At 51.7% G+C, this 16,518-nt stretch overlaps 1 protein-coding gene across 1 annotated transcript in view; it reads left to right on the top strand.

Moving 5' to 3' along the window:
• Positions 1 to 16,518, top strand: part of LOC143998145 (SCO-spondin-like) — a 296,161-nt gene that overhangs the window by 162,919 nt on the left and 116,724 nt on the right. The window contains exons 66-72 of the mRNA XM_077493885.1: positions 7 to 177; positions 270 to 401; positions 5,890 to 6,032; positions 6,435 to 6,529; positions 7,479 to 7,528; positions 7,662 to 7,835; positions 8,473 to 8,643. Of these exons, the coding sequence (XP_077350011.1) occupies positions 7 to 177; positions 270 to 401; positions 5,890 to 6,032; positions 6,435 to 6,529; positions 7,479 to 7,528; positions 7,662 to 7,835; positions 8,473 to 8,643 (936 nt within the window). The remainder of the gene's footprint in view (positions 1 to 6; positions 178 to 269; positions 402 to 5,889; positions 6,033 to 6,434; positions 6,530 to 7,478; positions 7,529 to 7,661; positions 7,836 to 8,472; positions 8,644 to 16,518) is intronic.

Raw genomic sequence — 16,518 nt, 5'->3', positions numbered from 1 at the left:
TCACAGTGGATTGTGGGTGGAGTGACTGGACCACGTGGAGCTCCTGCAGCCGTTCGTGTAATGTTGGCACCAGACGACGTTACCGATCAGGGACAAACCCAGCCGCCGCATTCGGAGGTCAGGATTGTGAGGGGTCCGGTGTGGCCATTGAGTTCTGCAGTTTACAGCCCTGTAAAGGTGGGTCAGACGTAGGTCCTCCACACATGACCCTCAGCTTCTCTCCAGTAGTGCCGGATACAGATGACGGATAATCTCTCCTTTCTTCTAAGGCTCCGCTGGGGACTGGGGACCGTGGTCAGAATGTTCCGTGCCCTGCGGCGGAGGATATCGGAACCGCAGCCGCGTCAGTGTCGTTCTGCGCCGCATTGAGTTCTCCACCTGTAACCTCCATCCATGTTCTGGTAAGAAGATCGTATTCAGATCTGGGGTTGGTGTTCTGGGAGTTTCCTGTATGAACAGCGGCATTATAACTGCACAGTGGATCCCTGGATCTGCTCTACTGCTGTGTAGATCCTCGATGCTCCTCTAGTTCGGTGGAGTCTGGATTTGTTTTAGTTCTGAGTTCTATGGATCTATGGATATTTCTGTAGTTCTGTTTAAAGAGGATCCCCGGATCTGTTCCTATATTCAGGGCCGTCTTTAAGGCAGGGCAAAAGGGGCAGCTGCCCTGGGCCCTGTCATTGTTGTGGGGCCCAAAGCAGCTGCCTCATACTTGCCAACTATCCCAGTTTACATTCCCTTGTCCCTTGAGCTTTAGTCCTGTGCTGTGTCCCGATATCTCAGTGTGAAGTGCTGCTACTAATGCTGCCCAGCTCTGCCCTATTGTTGTGTACAGATTACTCATCTGCAGACCCGTGTTTACATGTAAATAACTGGCATTCATATGTAAATAGCAGTGACATGCATATGTAAATAGCTGAGGCCAACTGCATTGATATGTGAATAAAGGCAGCATTAATAGGTATATCATGCCCCCCTGCAGTGAGGAGAAGATGTGCTGTAACCTATAGCAACCAGTGAGCAGTATTACTGTACAGTAATCTCTAGCAGCCAATCAACAAGCAGAAATGTGCTGTAACCTCTAGCAACTAATCACTGAGCCTTAAGGAGTGCTGTAACCTCTAGCAACCAGTCAGTAAGCAGTAATGATGTGCTGTAACCTCTAGCAACTAATCAGTGAGCGGTAATGATGTGCTCTAACCTCTAGCAACCAGTCAGTAAGCAGTAATGATATGCTGTAACCTCTGGCAACCAATCGCAATCGCTGCCTGATCTGATACAGTAAACTGATTTTAAGTCTAGCTGCTATTTATTGTATGTCTCCGAGAAGGTGCAGAGCAAAATTGCATGGGGGGAGGGGGGCCCTAAGAAAATTTTTGCCCAGGGTCCAATCAATATTAAAGACGGCCCTGCCTATATTATGTGCAGTTGATGCCTGGATCTCTTCTGGTTTCATGTGGAGTAGATCCCTGGATCGGTTCTAGCCCTGTGTGGAGTAGATCCCTGGATTGGTTCTAGCTCTGTGTGGAGTAGATCCCTGGATCGGTTCTAGCCCTGTGTGGAGTAAATCCCTGGATCGGTTCTAGCCCTGTGTGGAGTAGATCCCTGGATCGGTTCTAGCTCTGTGTGGAGTAGATCCCTAGATCTGCTCTAGCTTTATGTGGTGTGGATTCCTGGATTTATCTTTTTTCTAGTTCTACGTGAAGTGGATTCCCAGATCTAGTCTGTTTTTTTGTGAAGTGGATCCTTGGTTCTATTTTTATCCTATGTGAAGTGCCTTGGTTTGGTGATGTATGGTGGTTGTATTTCCTGGATCTTATTATTATCCTCCTTCCAGGAGAGGATCTCTGGATCTGTTCCATGTTGTATGCAGTTGATTCCTGGATCTTCTCTGGTTTCATGTGGAGTAGATCCCTAGATCAGTTCTAGCTCTGTCTGGAGATCCCTCGATCTGCTCTAGCTTTATGTGGCAGGGATCCCTGGATTTGTTCTAGTTCTATATGGAGTGGATCGTGGGATCTATTCCAGTTCTTTGTGAAGTGGATCCTTGGTTCTATTGTTATCGTATGTGACATGCCTTGGTTTGGTGATGTATGGTGGTGGTATGTTCTGCTGCAGAAGAATAGTTTTGGATCTTATAATTGTCCTCCTTACCGGAGAGGATCTCTGGATCTGTTCTAGATTGTGTGCAGTTAAATCCTGGATCTTCTCTTGTTTCATGTGGAGTAGATCCCTAGATCAGTTCTAGCTCTGTGTGGAGATCCCTCGATCTGCTCTTGCTTTTTGTGGCATGGATCCCTGAATTTGTTTACTGTAGTTCTCTTGAAGTTAATCCTTGGTCCTATTTTCCTATGTGACATGGTTTTGTTTGGTGATGTGTGATGGTAGTATGGTGGATGTATGGGGGTGGTATGGTGGATGTATGGGGGTGGTATGGTGGTGATATGGTGAATGTATGGTGGATGGATGGTAGATGGATGGTGGTGGTATGGTGGATGTATGATAGTAGTATTGTGGTAGTAGGGTGGATGTGTTTTGGTGGTGTGGTAGATGTGTGGTGGTTGTATGGTGGTGGTATGGTAGAGGTATGGTAGATGTATGGTGGTGGTATGGTAGATGTATGGTGGTGGTATGGTAGATGTATGGTAGATGTATGGTGGTGGTATGGTAGATGTATGGTGGTGGTATAGTGGTGGTATGGTAGATGTATGGTGGTGGTATGGTAGATGTATGGTGGTGGTATAGTGGTGGTATGGTAGATGTATGGTGGTGGTATAGTGGTGGTATGGTAGATGTATGATGGTGGTATGGTAGCTGTATGGTGGTGGTATAGTGGTGGTATGGTAGATATATGGTGGTGGTATGGTAGAGGTATGGTAGATGTATGGTGGTGGTATAGTGGTGGTATGGTAGATGTATGGTGGTGGTATAGTGGTGGTATGGTAGATGTATGATGGTGGTATGGTAGAGGTATGGTAGATGTATGGTGGTGGTATAGTGGTGGTATGGTAGATGTATGGTGGTGGTATAGTGGTGGTATGGTAGATGTATGGTGGTGGTATGGTGAATGAATGGTGGATGGATGGTAGATGTATGATGTTAGTATGGTGGATGTGTTTTGGTGGTATGGTGGATGTGTGGTAGATGTGTGGTGGTTGTATGGTGGTGGTGGTATGGTGGTGGTATGGTAGATGTATGGTGGTGGTATAGTGGTGGTATGGTAGATATATGGTGGTGGTATGGTAGAGGTATGGTAGATGTATGGTGGTGGTATAGTGGTGGTATGGTGGTGGTATAGTAGATGTATGGTGGTGGTATGGTAGATGTATGGTGGTGGTATAGTGGTGGTATGGTAGATGTATGGTGGTGGTATGGTGAATGAATGGTGGATGGATGGTAGATTTATGATGTTAGTATGGTGGATGTATGATGTTAGTATGGTGGTAGTAGGGTGGATGTGTTTTGGTAGTAGGGTGGATGTGTTTTGGTGGTATGGTAGATCTATGGTGGTGGTATGGTAGAGGTATGGTAGATGTATGGTGGTGGTATAGTGGTGGTATGGTGGATGTATGGTGGTGGTATGGTGGCGGTATGATAGATGTATGGTGGTGGTATGGTAGAGATATGGTGGATGTATGGTGGTGGTATAGTGGTGGTATGGTGGTGGTATAGTAGATGTATGGTGGTGGTATGGTGAATGAATGGTGGATGGATGGTAGATTTATGATGTTAGTATGGTGGATGTATGATGTTAGTATGGTGGTAGTAGGGTGGATGTGTTTTGGTGGTATGGTAGATGTATGGTGGTGGTATGGTAGATGTATGGTGGTGGTATAGTGGTGGTATGGTAGATGTATGGTTGATGGATGGTGGATGTATGATGTTAGTATGGTGGTAGTAGGGTGGATGTGTTTTGGTAGTAGGATGGATGTGTTTTGGTGGTATGGTAGATGTATGGTGGTGGTATAGTGGTGGTATGGTAGATGTATGGTGGTGGTATAGTGGTGGTATGGTAAATGTATGGTGGTGGTATAGTGGTGGTATGGTAGATGTATGGTGGTGGTATAGTGGTGGTATGGTAGATGTATGGTGGTGGTGGTATAGTGGTGGTATGGTAGATGTATGGTGGTGGTATAGTGGTGGTATGGTAGATGTATGGTGGTGGTATGATAGATGTATAGTGGTGGTATGGTAGAGATATGGTGGATGTATGGTGGTGGTATGGTGATGGTATAGTGGTGGTATGGTAGATGTATGGTGGTGGTGGTATGGTAGAGGTATGGTAGATGTATGGTGGTGGTATAGTGGTGGTATGGTGGATGTATGGTGGCGGTATGGTGGCGGTATGATAGATGTATGGTGGTGGTATGGTAGAGATATGGTGGATGTATGGTGGTGGTATGGTGGTGGTATAGTGGTGGTATGGTAGATGTATGGTGGTGGTGGTATGGTAGAGGTATGGTAGATGTATGGTGGTGGTATAGTGGTGGTATGGTGGATGTATGGTGGTGGTATGGTGGCGGTATGATAGATGTATGGTGGTGGTATGGTAGAGATATGGTGGATGTATGGTGGTGGTATGGTAGAGGTATGGTAGATGTATGGTGGTGGTATGGTGGTGGTATAGTGGTGATATGGTGGATGTATGGTGGTGGTATGGTGGCGGTATGATAGATGTATGGTGGTGGTATGGTAGAGATATGGTGGATGTATGGTGGTGGTATGGTGGTGGTATAGTGGTGGTATGGTAGATGTATGGTGGTGGTGGTATGGTAGAGGTATGGTAGATGTATGGTGGTGGTATAGTGGTGGTATGGTGGATGTATGGTGGTGGTATGGTGGCGGTATGATAGATGTATGGTGGTGGTATGGTAGAGATATGGTGGATGTATAGTGGTGGTATGGTGGATGTATGGTGGTGGTATGGTGGCGGTATGATAGATGTATGGTGGTGGTATGGTGGCGGTATGATAGATGTATGGTGGTGGTATGGTGGCGGTATGATAGATGTATGGTGGTGGTATGGTGGCGGTATGATAGATGTATGGTGGTGGTATGGTGGCGGTATGATAGATGTATGGTGGTGGTATGGTGGCGGTATGATAGATGTATGGTGGTGGTATGGTAGAGATATGGTGGATGTATGGTGGTGGTATGGTAGATGTATGGTGGTGGTATAGTGGTGGTATGGTAGATGTATGGTGGTGGTATAGTGGTGGTATGGTAGATGTATGGTGGTGGTATAGTGGTGGTATGGTAGATGTATGGTGGTGGTATGGTGGTGGTATGGTAGATGTATGGTGGTGGTATGGTAGAGATATGGTGGATGTATAGTGGTGGTATGTCCTGGTGTCGAAGAGTCATTATGGATTCTCATTGTCCTCCTTACAAGAAAGGATCCCTGGATCTCTTCTAGATTGTGTGCAGTTGATTCCTGTATCTCTTCTGGTTTCATAGTAGAGTAGATCCCTAGATCAGTTCTGGCTCTGTGTGGAGATCCCTAGATCTGCTCTAATATTATGGCATGTGGATCCCTGTTGTGTTTATTCTAGTTCTATGTGCAGTGGATCCTGGGATCTATTTTAGTTTTTAGTGAAGGGGATCCTTGGAACTATTCTTCTCCTCTGAGGCTTGGCATGATGGTGCATGGTGGTGCATGGTGGTGCATGGTGGTGCATGGTGGTGCATGATGGTGCATGGTGGTGCATGGTGGTGCATGGTGGTGCATGGTGGTGCATGATGGTGCATGGTGGTGCATGGTGGTGCATGGTGGTGCATGGTGGTGCATGATGGTGCATGGTGGTGCATGGTGGTGCATGGTGGTGCATGGTGGTGGTATGTCCTGATGTAAAAGAGTTATTCTGGATCTTCTCATTGTCTGCCGTACAGGAGAGGATCCCGGGATCTGTCTGGATGGGAAGGTGTGGAAGGAGTGCAGCGATGGCCCCGCCTCCTGCGCTCATCTGGATGATGAAGAAGACAACAGGACGTGCCAGCCAGGCTGCTACTGCCAGAGTGAGGAGCTTCTGTTGGTGAGTGTGGTGGTGGGAGGAGGAGGGGAGGGCTTGTTCTTGGGATGGAGGTGATGGAACTTTCATTTCACCTCATTCTGTACTACAAGAGAGTACATGAAACATGGCGGAGGGAGGTGATGGGTGGTAGAACTATGCTGGGAGTGTTGGGTGGATGACTGATCTATTTCGGGCCTCCTTCACTCTCACAGGGTGTAGACAGACATGGGGCACTAAGCAGTAGACATGGGGCACATACCCGGGTGATATGGTCTGGTGACACCCCTGCTTTACCCGGGGCAGAGAACATCTACCACCCTGCCAGTACATCAACCTTTCCAACCCTCTCAATGAAGGTGTAATATGTGCCTAATAGGGTGGACTTATACCGAGCCGCGTGTGACAGTCCCTCTTCTCCTACAGAATAATCGCTGTGTCCCTCCATCGCAGTGTCCCTGTACTGACAACGGAGTCCTCTATGAACCTGGAGAGACGGTGCTGAGGGACTGTAATAATTGGTGAGTATTATCCTAGGGGTGTAGATGGGTACTATGCAGGGGTGTAATTACTGAGCTGTAGATGGGTATTATACAGAGGTGAAATAACTGGGGTGTAGAAGAGTATTATGCTGGGATTTAATTACTGAGGTATAGATGGCTATTATACAGGGGTGTAATAATTGGGGTGTATCTGCATATAATGCAGGGGTGAAATAATTGGGAAATAGATGGGTACTATGCAGGGGTGTAATTACTGAAATGTAGATGGGTACTATGCAGGGGTGTAATTACTGAAATGTAGATGGGTACTTTGCATGGGTGTAATTACTGAAATGTAGATGGGTACTTTGCATGGGTGTAATTACTGAAATGTAGATGGGTACTATGCAGGGGTGTAATTACTGAAATGTAGATGGGTACTTTGCATGGGTGTAATAACTAGGGCGTATATGGGTGTTATGTAGGGGTGTAATTACTGAAATGTAGATTGGTGTTATGCAGGGGTGTAATTTCTAGAGCATAGATGGGTGTTATGCAGGGGTGTATTTATTGAGGTGTAGATGGATACTATGCAGGAGGGTAATAACTGGGGTGTTGATGGGTGTTATGCAGGAGTGTAATTACTGAGGTGTAGATGGGCGCTATGCAGGGGTGTAATAACTGGGGTGTTAATGGGTGTTATGCAGGGGTGTAATTACTGAGGGGTAGATGGGTATTATTTAGGGGTGCACTAACTGGGGTATAGATGGGTATTATGCAGAAGTGTAATTACTGAGGTGTAGATGGGCGCTATGCAGGGGTGTAATAATTGGGGTGTAGATGGGTATTATTTAGGGGTGTAGTAACTTTGGAGCATATCATTTTATAATGTGTGTGTACTGGGAGCGGACAGTGCGGTATCAATCAGTAGCGCCCTCTGGTGTACATTCAGGGTAACAATCCAATGTTTGCTCTGTTCTTTCTCCAGTTCCTGCCTCTCGGGACGGATCACGAATTGCTCGCAGCTCCTCTGTGGCGGTGAGTATCCGGCGGTACTCGGTGTGGGGGGTTACTGGAGGGATTGGGGTGTCCCATCTATATACGTTGGGGGGGAAGTGGAGAGCTTTATACATCATTCAGTAATACGTTGTTATTTTTTTTTATCTCACAGCCGTTGATGGGAACTGGTCAGACTGGACACCATGGAGCGAGTGTTCAGCTACGTGCGGGGGAGGGTTCCAGAACCGCTACCGATTCTGCACCGACCCCCCTCCCTCCAGAACCGGGCTGCCCTGTGACGGTCCTGAGCGGGAGGAGCGGCCCTGTGACCCGGAGCCGTGTGATGGTGAGGAGACCCATGAATACAAATGTGGGGGGTGTGCACCGGGCTGAGAACAGGGGGGCTGCCCCCCCCAACCCCCCGATCCTCAGCATGGTGTATCCCGTTCTGCTAAGCCCCGCCCCATTCTCCCGCTGGGTGTCAGATTATTGAGGGAGCCCCTTGAAGGACGGCCATTGCTTGGCTCTCCCATGGAAGGGGACTTCATGCATAGCCAGGATTATGGTTTCGATTTTCATGGTAACCTCCATTTTTTGGATTGCACTCGCCCCCTAGGGAGCTCTTTAGAGATTTTACCGCGAGCGCAAGGAGGACCGGTGTGGTCAGTTACAGAGTTTTTCATTTGAATGCAGCACTCTTCATGGACATGTGCTTGAATGCGAGAGATCCATCCTAAAAAAAGGTTTTTTTTTTGCTACATAAAAACAAAAAAATACAAAAATTTTTAAAAAAAGGGCCTTTTTTTCATTTGATAAAAAATGTTGCAATGCTTTTATATGGAAACGTCATTTTCACATCATTTTAAACGGGACAAATTATAGAATAAAATAATACATCTTTATACGATGTGATGGTGGAGTCCCCTCCCCCCCCCCACTTCCTGGACTCACATGGTATCCCCCCCCCATCTCATCCATTACAGAAAGCGGGGACTGGAGCGCTTGGAGCGGCTGGACGGACTGTACCAAGACGTGCGGAGAGGGGGTGAGATCTCGCAGCCGCAAGTGTAATGACCCCTCCCCATCGGGGGGCGGAGACTACTGCGAGGGTCTGAGCGCAGAGGTGGAGCCATGCCAGCTTCCGCCATGCCCGGGTGAGCGAACGTCCCGAGATAATACATGTGTTGTACTGCTTTGTATGATATAGACAGTGCCGGGGCAGCTAGAGCCCGGGGCAAGCATGCCAAACTGCCCCCCCCCCCCCCAAGATGTGTGAGCATTACGTGTCACATTACCTGCCTCCCCCCCAAACTAATCTGCATGCTTACCCCCTATGAATAAATTCCCCTCTCCTCCCAGCACAAATCTGCCCCCCTGCTGAAATCCCCTCTCCCAGCACAAATCTTTGTCCCCCCATCCCCCCAGCACACAAAAAAAATCACCCCTCCTAACACAAATCCTCTACCCCTCAAAGTTCCCCTCCAAGTACACATCCTCCCCCCCCCTCACTCCAAATCCCCTCCTCCCAGCACAATTCCCCTCCCCCTTCACCAAATCACCTCTTCTAGCACAATCCCCCCAAATCCCCCCTCCCTTCTAGCACAAATCCTCTTCCCCTAATACCCCATTCCTAGCCCCACACACACCCAGATTTCCCCTCCTAGAACAATTCTTACCCCCTGCTGCCCCCAAATTCCCTCCCCTGACACAAATCCCCCCCCCCCAAGTGCCCAGGGCACCCGCCTCTTTTCCAGCCCTGGACATAGACATTCAGTGCTTTAAATCCCGTGTTTCTCACCGGACACCAGACTCTGTGGCTGGATCCCAGATGAGCCCAGGTGAGGGGTAAAATCTCTCCTCTCCAAATCTCTGTATTTCAATTTCTCCCACCCCGTTCTGTGCACAGTCCCCAAACTTTCTCCATGAGTGGGGAAGATCCGAGCCACTGGACACGAAACACGCCAAATTCCCGAGTCGCTGGGCACCAAACACGCCAAGTTCCCGAGCCACTGGACACCAAACACGCCAAATTCCCGAGCCGCTGGGCACCAAACACGCCAAGTTCCTGAGCCACTGGACACCAAACACGCCAAATTCCCGAGCCGCTGGGCACCAAACACGCCAAGTTCCCGAGCCACTGGACACGAAACACGCCAAATTCCCGAGCCGCTGGAGACCAAACACGCCAAATTCCCGAGTCACTGGACACCAAACACGCCAAATTCCCGAGTCACTGGACACCAAACACGCCAAGTTCCCGAGCCACTGGACACGAAACACGCCAAATTCCCGAGCCGCTGGAGACCAAACACGCCAAATTCCTGAGCCACTGGACACCAAACACGCCAAATTCCTGAGCCACTGGACACCAAACACGCCAAATTCCCGAGCCACTGGACACCAAACACGCCAAATTCCCGAGCCGCTGGAGACCAAACACGCCAAATTCCCGAGTCACTGGACACCAAACACGCCAAGTTCCCGAGCCACTGGACACGAAACACGCCAAATTCCCGAGCCGCTGGAGACCAAACACGCCAAATTCCTGAGCCACTGGACACCAAACATGCCAAATTCCTGAGCCACTGGACACCAAACACGCCAAATTCCTGAGCCACTGGACACCAAACACGCCAAATTCCCGAGCCACTGGACACCAAACACGCCAAATTCCCGAGCCACTGGACACCAAACACGCCAAATTCCCGAGCCGCTGGACACCAAACACGCCAAATTCCCGAGCCGCTGGACACCAAACACGCCAAATTCCCGAGCCGCTGGACACCAAACACGCCAAATTCCCGAGCCACTGGACACCAAACATGCCAAATTCCCGAGCCACTGGACACCAAACACGCCAAATTCCCGAGCCACTGGACACGAAACACGCCAAATTCCCGAGCCACTGGACACCAAACACGCCAAATTCCTGAGCCACTGGACACCAAACACGCCAAATTCCCGAGCCACTGGACACCAAACACGCCAAATTCCCGAGCCACTGGACACCAAACACGCCAAATTCCCGAGCCGCTGGGCACCAAACACGCCAATTTCCCGAGCCACTGGACACCAAACACGCCAAATTCCCGAGCCGCTGGGCACCAAACACGCCAAGTTCCCGAGCCACTGGACACCAAACACGCCAAATTCCCGAGCCGCTGGGCACCAAACACGCCAAGTTCCCGAGCCACTGGACACCAAACACGCCAAATTCCCGAGCCACTGGACACCAAACACGCCAAATTCCCGAGCCACTGGACACCAAACACGCCAAATTCCCGAGCCACTGGACACCAAACACGCCAAATTCCCGAGCCGCTGGACACCAAACACGCCAAATTCCCGAGCCGCTGGACACCAAACACGCCAAATTCCCGAGCCGCTGGACACCAAACACGCCAAATTCCCGAGCCACTGGACACCAAACACGCCAAATTCCCGAGCCACTGGACACCAAACACGCCAAATTCCCGAGCCACTGGACACCAAACACGCCAAATTCCCGAGCCACTGGACACCAAACATGCCAAATTCCCGAGCCACTGGACACCAAACACGCCAAATTCCCGAGCCACTGGACACCAAACACGCCAAATTCCTGAGCCACTGGACACCAAACACGCCAAATTCCTGAGCCACTGGACACCAAACACGCCAAATTCCCGAGCCACTGGACACCAAACACGCCAAATTCCCGAGCCACTGGACACCAAACACGCCAAATTCCCGAGCCGCTGGACACCAAACACGCCAAATTCCCGAGCCGCTGGACACCAAACACGCCAAATTCCCGAGCCGCTGGACACCAAACACGCCAAATTCCCGAGCCACTGGACACCAAACACGCCAAATTCCCGAGCCACTGGACACCAAACACGCCAAATTCCCGAGCCACTGGACACCAAACATGCCAAATTCCCGAGCCACTGGACACCAAACACGCCAAATTCCCGAGCCACTGGACACCAAACACGCCAAATTCCCGAGCCACTGGAAACCAAACACGCCAAATTCCTGAGCCACTGGACACCAAACACGCCAAATTCCCGAGCCACTGGACACCAAACACGCCAAATTCCCGAGCCACTGGACACCAAACACGCCAAATTCCCGAGCCACTGGACACCAAACACGCCAAATTCCTGAGCCACTGGACACCAAACACGCCAAATTCCTGAGCCACTGGACACCAAACACGCCAAATTCCCGAGCCACTGGACACCAAACACGCCAAATTCCCGAGCCACTGGACACCAAACACGCCAAATTCCCGAGTCGCTGGACACCAAACACGCCAAATTCCCGAGCCGCTGGACACCAAACATGCCAAATTCCCGAGCCGCTGGACACCAAACATGCCAAATTCCCGAGCCACTGGACACCAAACACGCCAAATTCCCGAGCCGCAGGACACCAAACACGCCAAATTCCCGAGCCGCTGGACACCAAACATGCCAAATTCCCGAGCCACTGGACACCAAACACGCCAAATTCCCGAGCCGCAGGACACCAAACATGCCAAATTCCCGAGCCGCTGGACACCAAACATGCCAAATTCCCGAGCCACTGGACACCAAACATGCCAAATTCCCGAGCCGCAGGACACCAAACACGCCAAATTCCCGAGCCGCAGGACACCAAACACGCCAAATTCCCGAGCCGCTGGACACCAAACATGCCAAATTCCCGAGCCACTGGACACCAAACACGCCAAATTCCCGAGCCGCTGGACACCAAACATGCCAAATTCCCGAGCCGCTGGACACCAAACACGCCAAATTCCCGAGCCGCTGGACACCAAACACGCCAAATTCCCGAGCCGCAGGACACCAAACACGCCAAATTCCCGAGCCGCTGGACACCAAACACGCCAAATTCCCGAGCCGCTGGACACCAAACACGCCAAATTCCCGAGCCACTGGACACCAAACACGCCAAATTCCCGAGCCGCTGGACACCAAACACGCCAAATTCCCGAGCCGCTGGACACCAAACACGCCAAATTCCCGAGCCGCTGGACACCAAACACGCCAAATTCCCGAGCCGCTGGACACCAAACATGCCAAATTCCCGAGCCGCTGGACACCAAACACGCCAAATTCCCGAGCCGCAGGACACCAAACACGCCAAATTCCCGAGCCGCTGGACACCAAACACGCCAAATTCCCGAGCCGCTGGACACCAAACATGCCAAATTCCTGAGCCACTGGACACCAAACACGCCAAATTCCCGAGCCGCTGGACACCAAACATGCCAAATTCCCGAGCCACTGGACACCAAACATGCCAAATTCCCGAGCCACTGGACACCAAACACGCCAAATTCCCGAGCCGCAGGACACCAAACACGCCAAATTCCCGAGCCGCAGGACACCAAACACGCCAAATTCCTGAGCCACTGGACACCAAACACGCCAAATTCCTGAGCCACTGGACACCAAACACGCCAAATTCCCGAGCCACTGGACACCAAACACGCCAAATTCCCGAGCCGCTGGACACCAAACACGCCAAATTCCCGAGCCGCTGGACACCAAACACGCCAAATTCCCGAGCCACTGGACACCAAACACGCCAAATTCCCGAGCCGCTGGACACCAAACACGCCAAATTCCCGAGCCGCTGGACACCAAACACGCCAAATTCCCGAGCCGCTGGACACCAAACACGCCAAATTCCCGAGCCGCTGGACACCAAACACGCCAAATTCCCGAGCCACTGGACACCAAACACGCCAAATTCCCGAGCCACTGGACACCAAACACGCCAAATTCCCGAGCCACTGGACACCAAACACGCCAAATTCCCGAGCCGCTGGACACCAAACACGCCAAATTCCCGAGCCGCTGGACACCAAACACGCCAAATTCCCGAGCCGCTGGACACCAAACACGCCAAATTCCCGAGCCACTGGACACCAAACACGCCAAATTCCCGAGCCACTGGACACCAAACACGCCAAATTCCCGAGCCACTGGACACCAAACACGCCAAATTCCCGAGCCACTGGACACCAAACACGCCAAATTCCCGAGCCACTGGACACCAAACACGCCAAATTCCCGAGCCACTGGACACCAAACACGCCAAATTCCCGAGCCACTGGACACCAAACATGCCAAATTCCCGAGCCACTGGACACCAAACATGCCAAATTCCCGAGCCACTGGACACCAAACATGCCAAATTCCCGAGCCACTGGACACCAAACACGCCAAATTCCCGAGCCACTGGACACCAAACACGCCAAATTCCCGAGCCGCAGGACACCAAACACGCCAAATTCCCGAGCCGCTGGACACCAAACACGCCAAATTCCCGAGCCGCTGGACACCAAACATGCCAAATTCCCGAGCCGCAGGACACCAAACATGCCAAATTCCCGAGCCGCAGGACACCAAACATGCCAAATTCCCGAGCCACTGGACACCAAACATGCCAAATTCCCGAGCCGCAGGACACCAAACACGCCAAATTCCCGAGCCACTGGACACCAAACATGCCAAATTCCCGAGCCGCAGGACACCAAACACGCCAAATTCCCGAGCCGCAGGACACCAAACACGCCAAATTCCCGAGCCACTGGACACCAAACACGCCAAATTCCCGAGCCACTGGACACCAAACATGCCAAATTCCCGAGCCACTGGACACCAAACATGCCAAATTCCCGAGCCACTGGACACCAAACACGCCAAATTCCCGAGCCGCAGGACACCAAACACGCCAAATTCCTGAGCCACTGGACACCAAACATGCCAAATTCCCGAGCCACTGGACACCAAACACGCCAAATTCCCGAGCCGCTGGACACCAAACACGCCAAATTCCCGAGCCACTGGACACCAAACATGCCAAATTCCCGAGCCACTGGACACCAAACATGCCAAATTCCCGAGCCACTGGACACCAAACACGCCAAATTCCCGAGCCGCAGGACACCAAACACGCCAAATTCCCGAGCCGCTGGACACCAAACATGCCAAATTCCCGAGCCACTGGACACCAAACACGCCAAATTCCCGAGCCGCAGGACACCAAACATGCCAAATTCCCGAGCCACTGGACACCAAACACGCCAAATTCCCGAGCCACTGGACACCAAACATGCCAAATTCCCGAGCCACTGGACACCAAACACGCCAAATTCCCGAGCCACTGGACACCAAACACGCCAAATTCCCGAGCCACTGGACACCAAACACGCCAAATTCCCGAGCCACTGGACACCAAACATGCCAAATTCCCGAGCCACTGGACACCAAACACGCCAAATTCCCGAGCCACTGGACACCAAACACGCCAAATTCCCGAGCCGCTGGACACCAAACACGCCAAATTCCCGAGCCGCTGGACACCAAACACGCCAAATTCCCGAGCCGCTGGACACCAAACACGCCAAATTCCCGAGCCACTGGACACCAAACACGCCAAATTCCCGAGCCACTGGACACCAAACACGCCAAATTCCCGAGCCACTGGACACCAAACACGCCAAATTCCCGAGCCACTGGACACCAAACACGCCAAATTCCTGAGCCACTGGACACCAAACACGCCAAATTCCCGAGCCACTGGACACCAAACACGCCAAATTCCCGAGCCACTGGACACCAAACACGCCAAATTCCCGAGCCGCTGGACACCAAACACGCCAAATTCCCGAGCCGCTGGACACCAAACACGCCAAATTCCCGAGCCGCTGGACACCAAACACGCCAAATTCCCGAGCCACTGGACACCAAACACGCCAAATTCCCGAGCCACTGGACACCAAACACGCCAAATTCCCGAGCCACTGGACACCAAACATGCCAAATTCCCGAGCCACTGGACACCAAACACGCCAAATTCCCGAGCCACTGGACACCAAACACGCCAAATTCCCGAGCCACTGGACACCAAACACGCCAAATTCCTGAGCCACTGGACACCAAACACGCCAAATTCCCGAGCCACTGGACACCAAACACGCCAAATTCCCGAGCCACTGGACACCAAACACGCCAAATTCCCGAGCCACTGGACACCAAACACGCCAAATTCCCGAGCCACTGGACACCAAACACGCCAAATTCCTGAGCCACTGGACACCAAACAATCCAAATTCCTGAGCCACTGGACACCAAACACGCCAAATTCCCGAGCCACTGGACACCAAACACGCCAAATTCCCGAGCCACTGGACACCAAACACGCCAAATTCCCGAGTCGCTGGACACCAAACACGCCAAATTCCCGAGCCGCTGGACACCAAACATGCCAAATTCCCGAGCCGCTGGACACCAAACATGCCAAATTCCCGAGCCACTGGACACCAAACACGCCAAATTCCCGAGCCGCAGGACACCAAACACGCCAAATTCCCGAGCCGCTGGACACCAAACATGCCAAATTCCCGAGCCACTGGACACCAAACACGCCAAATTCCCGAGCCGCAGGACACCAAACATGCCAAATTCCCGAGCCGCTGGACACCAAACATGCCAAATTCCCGAGCCACTGGACACCAAACATGCCAAATTCCCGAGCCGCAGGACACCAAACACGCCAAATTCCCGAGCCGCAGGACACCAAACACGCCAAATTCCCGAGCCGCTGGACACCAAACATGCCAAATTCCCGAGCCACTGGACACCAAACACGCCAAATTCCCGAGCCGCTGGACACCAAACATGCCAAATTCCCGAGCCACTGGACACCAAACATGCCAAATTCCCGAGCCACTGGACACCAAACACGCCAAATTCCCGAGCCGCAGGACACCAAACACGCCAAATTCCCGAGCCGCAGGACACCAAACACGCCAAATTCCTGAGCCACTGGACACCAAACACGCCAAATTCCTGAGCCACTGGACACCAAACACGCCAAATTCCCGAGCCACTGGACACCAAACACGCCAAATTCCCGAGCCGCTGGACACCAAACACGCCAAATTCCCGAGCCGCTGGACACCAAACACGCCAAATTCCCGAGCCACTGGACACCAAACACGCCAAATTCCCGAGCCGCTGGACACCAAA

The sequence above is a fragment of the Lithobates pipiens genome, unplaced genomic scaffold, assembly GCF_037356315.1.
Source record: "Lithobates pipiens isolate NorthernLeopardFrog02 unplaced genomic scaffold, aLitPip1_a1.2 Scaffold_19, whole genome shotgun sequence".
NCBI lineage: Eukaryota > Metazoa > Chordata > Amphibia > Anura > Ranidae > Lithobates > Lithobates pipiens.
The sequence above is the reverse complement of the archived record's forward strand: the minus strand, read 5'-3'. Positions and strand labels throughout refer to the sequence as shown.